The 18078-nt window shown below is 37.8% G+C and overlaps 1 protein-coding gene across 4 annotated transcripts in view; it reads right to left on the bottom strand.

Moving 5' to 3' along the window:
* dacha (dachshund a) overlaps positions 1 to 18078 on the bottom strand; it is a 155681-nt gene that overhangs the window by 76754 nt on the left and 60849 nt on the right. For 2 of the 4 annotated variants that reach the window (XM_082141292.1, XM_082141293.1), the window contains exons 2-3: positions 9522 to 9637; positions 906 to 992 (exon numbers count right to left, since the gene is read on the bottom strand). In XM_082141292.1, coding sequence (XP_081997418.1) covers positions 906 to 992; positions 9522 to 9637 — 203 coding nt within the window. The remainder of the gene's footprint in view (positions 1 to 905; positions 993 to 9521; positions 9638 to 18078) is intronic. The other 2 variants (XM_082141294.1, XM_082141295.1) reach the window with 1 other exon arrangement.

Below are 18078 nucleotides of genomic sequence, written 5' to 3'. Positions count from 1 at the left end.
GCGGTCGATAAGCGCCCTCGATGCGCACTTTTGCCGAGCAGACTTCTTCCCGACAGTCAAAGCGGTGTTACGTCACCAAAGTGCGGACTCGTACGAAGACCGTGAGTGTTTAGGGTGCTATTTGGGATAGGGCCTAATTACATGCACATTTTTTTGTAATTCATGAAATAAAATCTAAAAATTTACAATTATAATGTTATGTAACACTATTTTAAGGTGACGTAGTTACACGTTACTACATGTACTTACTATAGTAATAACAGTAAATTATGCATAATTACAGGTAACTAACCCTAAACCAAACCCTAACCGTAACTCTATAAGTACATATTACTCAGTACTTACAGGAGTAAGTACAATGTAACTACATCACCTTAAAGGGATACTCCACTTTAAAATGAACCAGACAGTTTCTGGTACCATTGACTTCCATAGTAGGAAAAAAATATATACTATGGAAGTCAATGGTACCAGAAACTGTCTGGTTACTGACATTCTTCTAAATATCTTCCTTTCTGTTCAGCAGAAGAAAGAAATTCATACAGGTTTGAAACAACATGAGGGTGAGTATATGATGACAGAATTTTCATTTTAAAGTGGTGTATCCCTTTAAAATAGAGTAACCAAATGTTAATTAGTTAACTAATTACCTCACCATAAACAGTGAAAAAAATACATTTAATAGGCAAAAAATAAATGTTATAGTATTTTACTGTAAAATACTGTAAAACGTATTATTATAGTTCCATATCATACCGTATAGTACCAATTAGCATTACCTTATAAACCACAGTGAACATCTAGATTACATTCAACAAGACAACACTAATGCAGTTTTAATGTAAAATAATAATAATATACCGAAGCTGGTGTCTCGACACGCGGCACAACGATCTCAAGCTTACCGGTTTGCACCCCGATCAAGCCGATAATCGCATCAAATGGCACCAGCGATCCAGAAAAGGGGACCCTGCTACTATGCGGGATAAACGCTAAAGAAAAAGAAGAAGAATAATAATATACTTTTACAATAACTGATTTTCAAAGTAAAACATTTTGAGTTTACTTATTACAGTGAAAACTGCAAGCCCCGGGTGTGACGCATCACATTTGATTATAATTAAAAAATATATATTTTTATTATGCTTGTTATTAGTATATTTGTATTAGAAAAAACAGAAGTTAGCTCAGTTGTTCCAAGTATATTAATACATTAAAATTACATATACAGTTATGAACTGAAATATATACAGTTACCAAAATGTCTTCCGTAACGCCTGAACATCACTGTATTACATTACATTTCTAGCATCTTTCTTAGCATGTTTTCTCGGCATATCAAGCTATGATATGAACTCAAGACAGTCTGTATGTCACTTACAGTGAACTCTGCGTAATATACATCAATAACTCCTTCTATACCCTTTAAACTTTATACTAAATTTTGGTCACAAATTTAACCTGTGCGATTAAATGGGTTTATACAGTTCTGCCAAAACTGTACAGATGTCACCTTTGTCAGAAATCAAAAAGTCACAGATGTGTTAATGACTTTAAGACTGTTAGAAGTTTTTTTCTGACAAATTTTTTTTTGCAATTGACTAGCTTAATTTGTGTTCAACTGTGGATTTTTTTCAGCTGACTTGTCAATTGACTGCCATATGTTGAATCTGCACGACTGTGCCACTTCAAGTTGGCGTTAACACATGACTCCTTACAACGTTTTACAACCCTAACAAAAGTACAAACTGAAGTTGGGTGTTGCTGTACGCACTCTTATAAAGCGTGCACATGAATCACAGGTTTAACCAAACATAAACGCACAGTGGTTCTCGCTGATATCTATATTCCTGGCAGCACAAAGCTCTCGTCTCACACAGTTTGAAAGGCTTAGCGTTCATTAGGATGCAGGAGACGGGCTGCACTGGCCCATATGTCACTAAACAGATCTCCATGTTTTATTTATCCTAGCTCTTTTCCTACACACACACACACACACAGACAGACAGAGTTAACCCCTCCAGTCAGAGTGCAACACAAGTGACCGGCTCGAGGGAAGAGAATCCTTCAAAGAGGTCAGAGAGTAAAACTGCGCGACTGGTTTATGTAGATTGTTTCTTACAAATGTTTTAATTGATTTGAGTGGCAGTGCTTGGATTTGCAGTAAACAGTCAATTTTGGTAACCAAAATTGTTCAGTTTTCAGCTTCAAATTAATTCCTGATGAATATATTTTTTTTTATATATAGCTTTTAAATTCAAAACGTGCCACATTACAGTAAAATGGTTTGTGAACGGTTATCGTCCGGTCGACTACTTTTTGGTATGTAGCCAAAATTTCAGTTTTCACCTTCAAATGAATTCTGGATTGATGAAATCATGTTCTGTCCTGTATATTTTATCTATAAATACATTTAACTTAGAATCATGCCACATTACGGAAGTAAAATGGTTTGCGAACTGCAAATTCACATCGACCTTTAATCCGCCCAACTACTTTTTGACCCTGTTTACACCTGGTATTAAGATGAGTTTTGGTCGATCGGATCACAAGTAGATGAGGGACACATTCCTGTTTACACCTGGTGTTTTAATCCGTCTCTTTTGTCCACTTTCAACCACTTCTGTCCTGATTTCTTCGAGGGGAGGGTCTATGGGCGGGTACATGTATGAGCTTTATCTAAAGGATGAAATAAACTCACACAATTTACATATGAACACGACCGGAGATGACGGAAAAACATACGGGAGAGCAGCAGCTTTGGTTTCTGCTCTGACAGCCACAAGACCACGGCGAACGCTGTGAGTGTGTGTTAGAAATCAGGAATAGTGAGAGAACATTGTGCTTGGTATGTTTTTTGTCTTAACCAAACTAAGGTCTTTAGCCGATAAAGTTTAAATCCCGTCTGGCTAACGCGCTTCCCATGATGTTTACGTCAGTGGGCGGAGAGAAGACGGTATTGGTGGCTGTTTGAATGCATTCGACCACATTACCACAAATTATGAAAGCAAACCGGTCGAATGTGTTTTCGATTCCCTCCGGAAGTGCCAGAAAGTGGACAAGCTCAAAACGTTTTAGACCCCGTTTACACCTGTATTTAGCGTCGTCCACTTGTGATCCGATCGACCAAAACGCATCTTAATTAAAGCTACAAAAGTTCTCTTATTTCTTTTTCTTTTAATACCTTTTAACATACTTTTCACTGACGAAAGTAAAATGGGTTGCAGATTGCACATTCAGATTGACCTTTAGTCCGACCAGTCGACTACTTTCCATCAAGAAACTCCTTGATTAGCCAACCACATAACAACATACGACAATGAGACTCTAGGTGCTCGAAAAAGAAGATGTCTTGTGTGTGCGAGAGTGCTTACAGGTGCATGACGGAGCCAGCGGCAGTCTTAAATACTCCTGCACTGAGTGCCGTGTGCGTTTCTGCACATGTGTGTGTGAGTGAGTTTAGGGAGGGGGGGGCAACAGAAGGGGGGATAAACAGATGGAGAAACTGCTCCCCAAAGGGACATGTCATTCATCAAAGTCACCAGCTAGGCCTGCAATTGTTTTCACCCACAGCGAAAGAGAGAGACGGAGAGAGTGTGTGTGTGTGTCTGTGTGTGTGTGTGTGTGTAGACAGGTTTGTGTAAGAGATGCTTTCTACAAGTGTATGTATGAGACCGATGTATCAGTTACCAGCGGTGGGCCCAGACTCGAACCCAAAAACAGGCGGTGAGTTGGGAAGTCGGTGAAAGTCAAACTACCCCTGCGTACGGTCAACTATGTAAGGATTACCAGATTTTTTTCGGTAACACTTTACAATAAGGTTTAATTTGTTAATTTGTAATTTGTAAAATCAAGCTTTAAATGTTGTTCATATGTCTATGTGGTGTTTTTAATATAATTTAAGACATACCATGTGCAAATTTTAAGGAGTATTTTCTCCTTAAAACTGCAGTGAACCAAAGACAGTCTCAAAATCACGGTTTGAAATCGCTGGTGTTTCTGATGTCACAAACTATCTTTTAACCAATCAGGTCAACGTGTGATCGTCAACGAGTGGATCTCTGAGCTGGTGTGAGTGAGTGGAGGCGGGGCTCATTTGCATATTCATAGAACTGCATATACTAAATGAGGCAAGGGTGTAGAGTTATATTCAAGCTATTTTAAGGCATGAAGAATATTTTTTTCAAGGAAAAAAAAGCTTAAAATTATTGACTACAGGGGGACTTTAACATTATTTAACTACACAAGTAACAATGAACGAACACTAAACAATACTTTTGTATTATACTATGTCTTTTTATTAACCAACATGAACAAAGATTAATAAATGCTGTGAAAAAATAAATGGCTAATATTTAGGTCATGTTAGCTAATACATTAACTTATGTTAAAGGCAGGGTAGGTAGGATTTTTCAAAAAAAAAAAAAACATTCAAAATTTGTTTAAACTGTCTTTATATACCAATACATAATTAAAATGTAAGTACTCTGAAAAAGAGAGTATAAAAATCGAGTCTCTGTAGACCTTTTAATCTGCAATAAACACAGCTCATTATTTCCATTCACTTCACCCCTCCCTTCTGGGCTCCTTCCAAAGCCACGCCCCCAAAACACATGAACGCGCGACGCCAAACGCTCAGGCTCAGCTGGAAGACGCATTTATTACCTGAGACGAGTGGAGAGGAAGGAGCGCAGTGCATGCAGTGACATCATGTCAGAATCACATGTAATAAAATACCTAACTTTATCACTATAAATATAAACAAATAAGATGGCTTTTAGTAGGCTACTCACTATCAAGCTAGCATATCGATACTGGTAAAGTTTAAAATATATTTTGTTTGATTCGGTAACGAGCTGTATTTAGGCTATAGGTAACGAGCTATATTTATAAGGCAAAGCTAAAAACAGTTTGCATTGATACACGTTTTTCCATTACCATCAGTTACACTGTGATGAAGGTGAATTTCGTGTAAGATTCATAACATATACGGTGTTTTGCATGTAAGAGTTTCCATGATGAAAACATTGTTGAATCTGATGAGGACTAACGTTACACTCCGGAGACAAGCCTACCGCATCGTCGGTTCGAGGACAGGTCCGGGGTCAAGGGCGAAGCAGAGGAGGTCGTTCAAGAGTGCGGGCAACCAGGGTCCAAGGAAGTAGTTTTTGCCTTGTTTGCCTTCGCTGGCTGCATATGCAGGTGCTTTGAATTTTGAATGCTCTTTCTCTGCCATAATTTTACTCTTCGTAGGTTTCGCGCCTCTCTTGCACTCCTCAAATCAAACGGGTGCGCGCGCATATGGGCAGATCTTGTAGCAACAGGGGTGGTAGCCATGGTTGCGAGAGTGAGTGACAGTCGCCCAAACCAATCAATTGTTTCGTCCCGGATGGAAATAATGAGCTGTGTTTATTGCAGATTAAAAGGTCTACAGTCATTTTTATACTCTCTTTTTCAGAGCACTTACATTTTAATTATGTATTGGTATATAAAGATAGTTTAAACAAATTTGAGAAAAAATGTTTTAGAAAAATCCTACCTACCCTACCTTTAATGAAAAGGACCTTATTGTAAAATGTTACAGATTTTTTTTTGTTGATTTTCTGGAAAAAAATCCCATCACAACAATGCTAGGGTGCTAACCACAGTAAGTGGTTGCCGGGGTGTTGCTAGGGTGTGGCTTATTGGTCCAAATGAAAAGAGACTTACTTTAAAAGGATTATTTCAATTCAATACAAGTTAAGCTCAATCGACAGCAATTGTTGATTGCCAAAAAATATACATTTTCGGCTGGTCTCTCTTTAAAAAAAAATGGTTTCAGTGATGCAATTACAATTGAGATAAATGGGACCAATCTGTTCAAATACTCACTATTTCAATAAAATAGCCACAAGATGTTAACTGTATCTTTTACTAACCTTTTCTGAGTACATTTATATTCTATTTTATTTCAACTTCAATTCAACTTAAATCACCGTAAAAGTAACAACTTTACAGCTCAAATAATAGCCAAGTAAAATAAATGTAAGTGCTTTTACACATTATAACCATCACATTTCTATCTTTAAATTATTATTTTTTAAATGACTTCCACTTTAAGTGCTTCACCGTAACCTAATTATTTCCTTTAAAAACAAAAACCATAACGGGGGTGAAATAAAATATTTGTATGTGGAAATCAACTTAATTAACTGGGCTAAACTCATGCTAAACCTGGAATAAGTCTCTTAATCTGATATTCTGATATTCCAGATATGGCTTGAGTCCCTCCTTCATTGTAAATCTATGGGATTTTCATGATTTTTTTCATTTGCCAGGTGAAAATCACTAGTTTGATCGCTTAGAAAAGTAATAGTATACACCTCTTCTGAATAAGCTGCACGGTTTAAGGCATCACTCATGTCTGAAGCACAAACAGCGCAAGTTATTTTAATGTCTTGTACATAAGAGTTATGTTATATCAGCTCTCGTTGCCAAAGGCTTATAATGTTTCTGTCAACAGCAATCCAGGAAACCAAATGCAAAAACAAAGCCCACAACAACACCTGGTTTACTAGCACCCCCCCTCCCGCATTCAGACACTTCTTCACAGCGGAGGGCTTCGAGAGAACAGAAAAACGCTTCATTTCTCCAGAGACATCTTTCTCTGGCTGTTTCTCTCTCTCTGAGGATGAGCGTGAGCATTGATATCCTCCGCCGAGCGCTATATCAGCCCAGCCGCCACTTTCTTCTGCCTAATTATGGCGTTAGCAGGAAATAACTGCACAAATTGCTGCTAATAATTAAATGGCAAGTCTGATCAGAATCTGCTGATGCGTTAGGAACACGCTAGAAAGTGACGACTGTTACGATGCCTCAAATGTATTACTAAAAACTAATGTGATGTACTGATGTATGGTCACACATTCAAAATAGTTTATTGAGTAGGTTAGAGAAAAAAAAGGTACTAATAGATATAGACATCTCATAATGAAATAGGAATATGATAGCTATTTTGTTGCTATCATTTTATATATTAACAAAATTATAGCAAAAAAAAAAGTACTTTAATTTGATGATATAATGAATTCATTATAAATACACACTTGTATAATTACTGACTATAATAAGGACAACTGTAATTAGAATCCATACTAGATTAATATTACAACCAATGCTAATTACATTCATTTTTACCTCATTAAAAAGTTGCAAATCCAGCAATTTGCTGTGAAAGATCACAAATGTAGTCGTCTTCGGTAACTGTGGCCCGTTTAACAAGTTAATATTTTCAGCAGTTACATTACTTCATTTCAATGGAGGGCCGTTACATCTTAATAAACTTCTGCATAAAAGGTTTAGTTGATTTATAGGAATTGTTAAATATTTAAGCAGCAGCACTTATGTTTACTGTGTTTTCTATTTGCATTGGAATATGAATGAGTAAATGACGAAATGCAAGTTTCACAATATGTGTATATGGAGAACTGACGGAGGCATTCACAGTTCCTCTATGGATTCATGCACGGAACTATATCAGGAAGACCTGAGGGATTCGGGACACGGCCAGATGGAGTTTAAAATAAAAACTTTAGTTCATTTAACACATTTAAAAGGGTGAATGATATCAGTAACTATGCCATCTAAAAGAAATATATATATTTAAAAGTTACACTACTGGTCAGTGGTCAATTAAGTCTTTTTAATGTTTTTGAAGTCTCTTGTGCTCACCAAGCCTCCATTTATTTGATCAAACATACAGTAAATACAGTAATATTGTGAAATATTATTACAATTTAAAATAACTTTTCTAAAAATATAACATTTAATTTATTCCTGTTATTCCTGTGATGTCAAAGCTGAATTTTCAGCATCATTACTCCAGTCTTCAGTGTCACATGATCCTTCAGAAATCATTCTAATATGATGATTTGATGCTCAAGAAACATTTCTTATTATTATCAATGTAGAAAACTGATTAATATTTAGTGGAAACTGTGATAAACTACAATTAAAAAGATTAAAAAAGGAAAAGAAATGAATACTTTTTTTCAGCAAGGATACATTAAAGTGATCAATATATTATTAATGTTACCAAAGATGACCATTTCATCTAAATTGTTTATTTTAAATTTTTATTTTATATTCATCAAAGAACCCTGAAAAAAATGCATCATGGTTTCTACCAAAATAGAGCAGTACAACAGTTTTCAACATTGATCATAATAATAAATAAAGATTATAGGGCATATTATATATTCTAATATGATGATTTCTGAAGGATCATGTGACACTGAAGACTGGAGTAATAACGCTGAAAATTCTGCTTTGATCACAGGAATAAAATGCACTTTGAAGTTTTATTATTAAAATAACTATTTTCTGTTTGAATATATTTTACTGTATTCTTGATCAAATAAACGCAGCCTTGATGAGCATAAGAGACTTATTTCAAATACACTTAAAAAAAAATCTTAATGATTCCAAACTTTTGGTTACATGAAATATGATTATTCGAAATGACAGGAAATCCACCTTTGCTAAATTCAAACTTAATTTAAATAAATATAACCAATTACCTGTGAACGTGTAATGCACAAAAAACACACCTTGTTTTATGATTTTTCAGGTTACATAAGAATGATTTTTATGACTGATCCACACCCTAAAAATAATTGTGCTCAGGTTTCATGAATGAGCCCCCATAATGTGAATGTCCCTGTTAACTCACGTCGCTCTCAAATCGCATCACATCCTGCAAAGTCAGGCGTTTGTTGGTGTTGGGGACGGCAAGATGAGCAGAGGGATTGAGAGAAATGTGGACGCACATTTTAAAGAGCTCCTTCCCCCTCCCCACCTCGGAAATAACAACAGAGTCATCTAAAATCAATCAGCGGGGCCGGCTAACGGACTGCTCCGGCTACTACGGTCGATACGCGCGCTGCCCATTGTGAGAGCTAAATTGCCACTACCATCAGCAATTTAGAGAACTGAAGCTAAAAAGCAAGGAGAGGAACGACGGAGAACATGGCGTTAACCGAGACGCACATGCGGTTTAGTCGTAAATAAAAAACACGCATACAAACACGCAGGTGAGGTCCTAGTGGTTTGGGATTTTGGTCTAAAAGCGATCAAATGATACCTCTGAAACGGATTGTATTCCAAAGGAAGGAATGATGAAAGAGGGATGACGAGAGAGAGAGAGAGAAAGCAAATGCGTGCACAGGAAAAAAAGCAACGAGGCTACAGAAATCCAATAGTTTAACCTCTGTTTGAGACGCAGTGGTGGCCAGTGAAGGACAGAGGGGGGAAATCAATACCAACTGATTTGCAGAAGGTGGAAGAGTGGGAGGAGGAGAGAAAAGGAGAGATGGGAAAAGAGACAGACAGCACAGATAAAAATAAAAAGAAATCCAGATTACACAGAGGAAGGGAATAAAAATGTTCCTATACGTGGTGTTTTACACACTGGTGTCCGTCTGAGGGCTGGTATTTTTAGGTCTTCCAGGTGGGTGAGCGGGGGAGGGGGGGGGGGGTCGTACCTGTCGGGGAGAGCAGACCTGGAGACAGCAGCCCGTGAACACCGTGAGGAAGCAGACGAGAGCTGTCCTGCATCGCCACGCCGAGAGAACGCTTGGGAGGACGACCAGGCCGAGAACTGGAGAGAGAAAAACACAGACAACAGGGGGTTTACTGACATGAAGTACACTGGATAAAACAAAGATTACAGGAGTATGTTATCCAAGAAAATACAATTTCAGTCTTTCTATTTCAAAATTTCACATGTGATTCAATGTATTTATTTGTGATTCTTTGTAATTATAATATACAGAGTGAAAACATGTTTGGTAACACTTTAGTTTAGGGTTCAATTCTCACTATTAATTAATTGTTATTAGCATGCATATTACTAGGATATTGGCTGTTTATTAGTACTTATAAAGCACATATTAATGTGTTATTCTGCATGACCATATTCTACATCCCTTAATCCTTCCCAATACCTAAACTTAATGACCACCTTATTAACTATCAATAAACAGTAATTAGGAGTTTATTGGGGCAAAAGTCACAGTTAATAGTCAGAACTGGACCCTCATATAAAGTGTGACAGACATTTTCCACAACCTTTTTTTCTTCAGTGTACGTTTGCATCTACATTTTTGCTTTAACACATAAGTCACACGCTTACATGACTGTGTAATGTGTTTTGATTGGTGAACACCAAACATAAGCTACTTTTGGGTCAACGACATGACCCTCTTATTTCTTTTTTTTATGCATTAAAGAAAAAAAATTCATACATACAATGTCTTGAATACATGATCCTATGATACAATCACTCAAAAACATGATAATCATGTTTCTTAATTTATGAATATTTTAACTTTTGATATTTTCTGTTCTGATTTCATAATGAAGACAAAAGCTTAAAAAGAAATTCTTGATAAGAATTGGTATAATTGTTTATTAGTATTCACTTAATTTCACTACTTAAAAACAAATCTTCACTTCTTAGTAGTATTTTTTAATTTTTTTTTAGTCATGTGGTAGAACATAATACTCTGACTTTTTTATGACAAGGTAAAGTAAATTGTGGTTGTAAAATGGAATGTGGTGCGACTTCTCCCCCCCAAAAATTCAGTCTCTTCAAGACAGAACAATGAAAAGGAAAGTTCTTTCAAAGCAGAATCAAGTTACTACAATTTATACACACACACACACACACACACACACACATCAAACCAACAAACATACGGTTATATATCATCCTCTATCATGATAGATACATGAACAAGCACAGCCTTAGAAACATGTGCCGCTAACGTACAACACGCTTGACAAATTATTCAACACAAAACACAAACACACACACTTATCTCTCACACTTCATTGTGAGAGAGGCTATCAAAGAGACAGGTACATGACAGTTCGAACCCTGCGCAAGGGTGCTGGCAGAGCAAAATAAGCCAGAAAAGCAAAATGCTAATTCAACTGCTGCATATCATTGGATCGAGTCCAAGAACATCAAGCAGCAAGTCTTTTTCACCATTTTATTAATACTGCAGCGCTAACAAACACAAACCAGAGCAGAATCACCACTAAACTGATCATAGCAAAGCAAAGAGGAGCTTCTAACCGCAGTGACGCAATGACTCAATCAGTAGGCGTCTCGTTCATTCAGAAGGCAGGACTTATTTTGGCATATTACACGTTGCACTTTCTCCCATTCATAAGTAACATGAGTGCAAAATCTTTCTATATATAAAGTCTATTGTTACGCTGGAAAAGTCAGCTTTGATCACAGAAGTGCAAGCCACTGGCATTGCAAGGCAACCCTCTTCAATGGACGTTTCAATACAACTTCATCAAGCGCATGTCCAGAAAGACATATGTTCCAGTTCATATCGTCATATTTGGGGTTATTTGGCATGAAGTTTCAACCCCTGGCCTAAACTGTACTTTCGCCACTCTCAGATTCAAGACCTTAGTAGTGCACTTATACATATTTTTAAGTACTTTCATTTCAGACTTGAAGCAATACTGCAGTAAAACAATGTCAATAAACAGTATCTTCACTACAAGTCAAGTGGATCAATGGTAAACTTCAAACGACCCCTTCAGCGTCCAGTTGTCCATCGCCACCACATGGGCTTTCCTGCTCCAAGATATTTTAGTTTGACTCACTGATCTGTTGACAAGCTTGTCAAGGTCCGTGGCGAATGCGAATCACTTTGGACCATCACATTACTAATCTAATTAAAAACTATGAACAGTGGAGCGTGGTGGAAAAGAGAGGCAATCAACATGAATCACTTTAGCTGTTGTAGTGCCTGTAAGTGGAGAGCAGTCGATGGAGTTAACTGTACTGTTAAAAAATAAAAAATAAAACGTCAGCACAGTTTGCCAGACCACAATTCCTCTCCAGTGCAGATGAAATTACTGGAGTCTTTGATTTAGGGAGAGTTTGACGAACTACTTTACAGTCTCGTTTCGTTTGACTTTTTTCAGTGAAACATACTTTTTATGCATGCGATTTTATTGACAGAGAAGATAGCGGGGGATCGAGACATGACCAAGCGGCAACCTTCCGGTCTCTATCTTGAATCCAACACGAAAGTGACTTAAACTGCAATTCATCGACTGGCCTCTAGAGAAAGAGTCAATCCCATAGACCCCCATGTTAAAACGCCCAACTTTACAGCAGAAAAAAATATGTTTACAGCCTGGTACAAAAAGTGGTATTTATCTATATAGCTAATTTTGCCCTTCATGACAACTGTGAGGGGGATGATTTTTTTAATAACTAATCCGTTAAAATTACATTAAGCCTTAAAGTTCTGCATAATTAAGGACGTGGCCACTTGAGTGATGGATGGATTGCCACTGCTGTCACTACTAGCCGTTTGTCTGCTGTCTGTTAGCCATCACAACACCTCAGCTAATCCCGCCTCTTTGCCCATTTCGCGTAACCGGGAGGGACGTGCAGTGACGCACTGCCAAGATGGCGACCGCCGGCTCCACCCACTTTAGGCTTCTAAAATGCTCTTCAGAAACCTACGGGTGACGTCATGAGAGAGAGAAAAAACTTGTCCAGGGCATTTGTCGGTTCCGATGTTTTCGGCCCAGATTATCTGGTAATGTGAGGTGTTTACAGATCAAATCTCAAATTTGTTCGTGGACATGTCTGGGCCACCCCGACAATATCAGACATGTTTGATATTTAGGATTTTAAATCGGGATGATTACGACTATGATTATATTAGGACTTCAAAAGCCAATGAGAGACAAGTCTTCAAAGAGATGGAAGTAACTGAACTTTTGAAATGGCGACCGCGAAACAAAAAACAACTGTACGGGTCCAGGGGTCCGTGGTCCAAATGTGGTACGAATGCCTTTATAATGTCTCCTCATATAATGTATACAGCAAGTTGCCGCGGCACAGTATCCATTTTGTTTATATCCGCGTCCCCGTGAGATCACTTGAGGGGCTAAATCTGGCATGACAATCTTAAGAATATCTTGTAGTGTGTGATGTGTGCAGGTTTGAGATTTGAAAGAAGAAAATGTGTGAGGATTCTCCTTATGTGCGTGATGCAACCAGATTTCACAATCGGTAAAGATTTAAAAACTCCTGTAGTCCGAGTACCGCTAAATGCTAATTAATTACTAGGCCACAGGTGAGAAAGAAAATTATTAAAGGTTGCAAATAACATTCATTAATTTACAAATATCTTTGTGTGCGAAGGCCCGAATTTGTTTTAAAGTTGGTTTTTACATCATTCTGACAAAAGCCACATTGGAAAACAATCAATTACCTCAGTGTTCCGATAACACGACTCCATTTCCTTTGAGGAAAGCAAATTAGAAAACCGCATGGCGGGGCAGCAAACGATTCCGTGAGGTCAATGTAGTGCAGGAAGAAAAATCAACTAAATGTCAAAGGATCCCGCCTTTGAAGACGGTCCGCTACTAACTCGAAATCGCAGATCAGTGAAAAGAAAAGCACACGCTTCCGGTCGTGCTTAAAATGAGGTGGAAAAGCATTTCCTTTAAAGCTCTACTTCGACGTGTGTTGAAGAACAAGAAGAGTTTTTTCTTTCCTCATTTAGAGCATCTGACTCACTTGCTCCTTTTAAGCATTCCTAATCGAGGCGTGCCCGAAATACAAGATCCAAGCCAACATGCTGGAGTCGTTAGAAGTCTGCAGTCAGGCGATTGTGCGTGAACAGGCACTTGACTCCCGCGGGACTCTTAAAGCTATTTTCTTATTTAGCTCCACTTTGACTGGGTATTGTTAGAGGCCGAGCAGTTCTTTCCTCACTTGTGACAGGTGCTTCCCTTGCATAAAACCCATCCTTTCATTTTCAAGAGCACTTTTAGAAAGGTAGTCGTCATGTACTTGACACAATGTTCCAGAAAAAGTACTGGAATTCTAATTGTATGAAAATATGTGACTTGGTATGATTACTACCAATAAGGATATAGTACTGACGTAGTGCTGCAACTGACAACTACTTAGATCAACAAAATTTGGATTAAACGTTTATTTCCAGATAAAAAGAAAAACAAATATTGCATGCTCTTACACTGATTATGCCAAGTAACATGATAACGTAAGGTCAAGCAAATGCCATGAACTGTGTTCTGTTAAAGGTCATAAACTGTTAGAGCAAAACCTGATCAGCACATTTTTGACCATTTGAGAACTTACGTTGATTTTGTTCGGCACTTCCCAACGTTTTGACATAAAAAGGGGAAAATCCAACGATTTCACAACCTCATGGTTTTACGTAGTTCATGTTTGCATTGTATAGCTTTTATAATGAGATTTTTTATTGTTAGCAGCATTTTGTTGTACATGTAAATGCATTTAATGTGTAATATAAAATCTTTATTTTTAATTAATAAAAATCTAATTTACAAGAAATACAAGATTTATACAATTTACTTTAAATAGACGAGTGTGCATTCCCGACTGATATTTACAGCTAATTCTTAATCATCTTTATTGATTATGAAAATTGAAAATCTCTTTAGTGGAAGGAAATATTGTCTAAATGAAGTGAACATTCTGCACTTCATTTAGCTTCATAATGTTTAGCCACTTTGCTTCCACATTTTTATGAGATATTTGCCACCAAAATGAAGTACATTTTTGGTCAATTCTCACAATTAACTATGACTTTTGCCTCAATAAACTCCTAATTACTGCTTATTAATAGTTAGTAAGGTGGTTGTTAAGTTTAGGTATTGGGAAGTATTAAGGGCTGTAGAATATGGTCATGCAGAATAAGACATTAATATGTGCTTTATAAGTACTAATAAACAGCCAATATCCTAGTAATATGCATGCTAATAAGCAATTAGTTAATAGTGAGAATTGGACCCTAAATTAAAGGATTACAGATTTTTTTGTATAATTTTAAAAGGCATTTAGGTGATGATGCGTGAATGGTAGTAATACAGAAAAAAGATGGAAAGACATTGCATGTGTGAAATAAAAACATTTACTGGAATTTTTTTCCCGCAATTTTACAACAATTTAACAGGTATCCTGTTTAAAAGTTGTAAAATTTATAATTTCAAGTACTGGAAATAAAACTAAAAGATTTCAGAATGTATAAGTTTATAAAACATAACTGCACCAGTAAGAGCGATATCATCTTTTTAGAGGTTTACACAATTGTACAATCTTTTCCGAATTGCTGATAAGTATCCAATAGTTTGAGAGTGACAATATACATTTTCTCGAGTTCTTACTATAGAAGAATAGGATTTATAAGGCAAAAACATTATAAACACTCATAATCAGAGTGTCCTGACTTTGTCTCGATTAAGCGGTTATAATGCAGGTCTACTGAAGGCTGCTTGTCGGCACATCGAGTCGACTCCTTGTGAACCGCTCAGTGCTTTAGTCAATCTGACTGTAATGGAGCCTTTCACACCCTGAGAATTCCCTGGTATGGGAATATTTTTCATCTTCCTTTCCCACTTGCAGGCATGATGCCCATGTGCGTTCCCTAAAGCCACGACAGACAGTGAAGAGCAGTGAGTATACAATCACACACGCGCATACACTCTCCTCTCTTTCCCCGTATCCCATCGGGCTGGAGGAACAGATGGCAGTGAAAAGTCATTCACACGTTACTGCACGTTCCACACGCCGGAGAAGAAAACCCTGTCAGTGCGCTCGTCGCAACCAATCACTCTGCTCAAATCCCCGGCGACAGCATTGCGCTCTGCTGGGGACCGGCGAAAACTGGGTTACTAAGCACTTTTTATTCTCTCCCAGCTTCGTAAATGTGCCCTTGTCATCTTTTAAACGGCCTTATTCAATATTCATGAACAGGCGACACCTGCTTGTCTAGCTGAGACAATGTGGCTGAAAAGACGGGGGCGGGGACACATGGAAGTCCCGAGGTAGGTGAATCAAACCACGCCCCTTTCGGCTGAGTGGGCGGGGCTTGCGCGTCTAAGAGTTTGTTCGCAGAATCCAACTTTGTTCTCTTTTGACGAGAACGGTTTGTAGTAAAAATTTAGCCCGAGAAGGCGCAAAGGCCGAGGGTTGGACCGTGGCCGGAGGGGGTGTCGGGAGGACACAGAGGGAAAACAAAATCAGATTTCCCAAATTATAATGGAAAACGGTTTAAACAACAACAAAGACGGCAGCTGAGGCAAGAGAAAAATGTACGAGTCAGGGTGCCTTTGAAGATATTTAATTAAAATCTAATCCTGCATTCTTAAAGGCTCACATAAATTAAGCTGTCAGTCAGGAGATTTATGCATTCACATTTGCATATTGCATACAATTCATCAATTACTCATGTTTGAAAGGCTTGAGTATCCCAGGGAGAGGAGCTACCAGTGTGCCAGCTCAGAGAGACAGACAGAGAGAGAGAGAGAGAGAGAGAGACAGCGTGAGGGAGAGAGACAGACAGAGAGGATGATGGGGCTCCTGGTACCCGCTGATGCCCAAGAGGAGTCAGTCTCCATATGTCCATGCATTCAACCAATCCTGCTGAAATCCTTTCTCTTGCAAACGTACACACTCGCACACACACTTTTCCTGAAGCTGTCTGGTCTGAGACTGCCACCAACTAAAGCTCCATTCTCACAGTCAGACAACTACAGCTGATTTCATTCCGCACTTTGCTCTCAGTGTTGTACGACTAAACTAATTAGTGTACAATAGAGCGGACCAGAAGTATATGTGGCAGACAGAAGCAAAATGATTCACTGAAGCAAAATGATTCACTGAATAGTTACATTAACACTTCATCTATCTAAAATACGTAAAATAAAGAAAAAGCATGAATCAAAAAGACATACACCACAATCAAACAGTCTATATATATATAAACTGATTTTACGTGCATGTTTTATTTTATTTTTTAAACTTCCAGGTCAAATAAACACAAGAATCTAAGTCTATGACAGCGACTGCCCCTTAGCTTTCCATTTAAAGTGCATTTCTGTCAACACATTGTTACGAAACTGAAGTTTAAATTATTTTCTGTGATATCATTCCACAGATGTTGTCAGTAAAGCTTGTATTGCCTTTAAATTTCACTGCATTTCAGTACAGGCAAGGTCACACCTGACATTTTCAGGTATGTATGTTCAGTCATCACTCTTTCTTATAAAGCCATCCAATATTTCTCAGATTAAAGGCCAATGCTTTTAATTTGGGAAAGGCTTTGGCCGTGGTAGGGCTGTTTTTTTCCACACAGGCTTGTCTCACACTGTGTTCCATTATCTTGATTGCGATTGTCAGACGAAGACTATTGTTAACTATAACTAGTGGTTTTGTTGGAGGGTTGAGGAAAGCCAAGTGCAGGGCGGTGCAACCGAGGCGACGCCAAGAAATTAGGACAAATGTCTCCAACCACCTACCGGTTGGCTAGCTGAATTTCAGAATGGATAAAGTGTTTAATAAGCTGTCTACAAAGGAAAAAACAACAACAAAGATGGATGGAAAAAAATGGCATTAAAGGGATAGTTCACCCAAAAAATGAAAATTCTGTCATCATTTACACACCCTAAAGTTGTTCCAAACCTATATGAGTTTCTTTCTTCTGCTGAACACAAAAGAAGATATATGGAAGAATGTCGGAAACCAAACAGTTGTTTGCTCCCTTTTACTTCCATAGTATGGAGGGGGAAAATTTTCACTGGAAGTCAATGGGGTCCAAAAACTTTTTGGTTTCCGACATTCTTCAAAATATCTTCTTTTGTGTTCAGCAGGAGAAAGAAATCCATACAGGTTTGGACCAACTTGAAGGTGAGTGAATGATTTTTGTTTACTGTAATAACAACTGATTAAAGATTAAAAGATAAAAAAATAAAAAAATGATTGCACTGCCGCCCAGTAGGTGGCGATATGCACTAAAAATGTAAATCGGCTTTAAACCAAAAAAAATATATAGTAGTAGAATGGCGCCCTTCTTAGCGTCCATTTCCATGGTGACTCCTGGATTCGACGCTCTCTGTTGAGAATGTCTTTGCGTGTTCACCGTGAACATACTCTGGGTTGACTGAATGTTTTTGGAACCAATAACTGGGAGTAAGAAAGTTTTAGGTTAATCAACTGAGAGT

Source organism: Leuciscus leuciscus (genome assembly GCF_965113295.1).
Source record: "Leuciscus leuciscus genome assembly, chromosome: 16".
NCBI classification, from domain to species: domain Eukaryota; kingdom Metazoa; phylum Chordata; class Actinopteri; order Cypriniformes; family Leuciscidae; genus Leuciscus; species Leuciscus leuciscus.
Note: the sequence above shows the minus strand (reverse complement) of the source record. Positions and strands in the feature narration are given on the sequence as shown.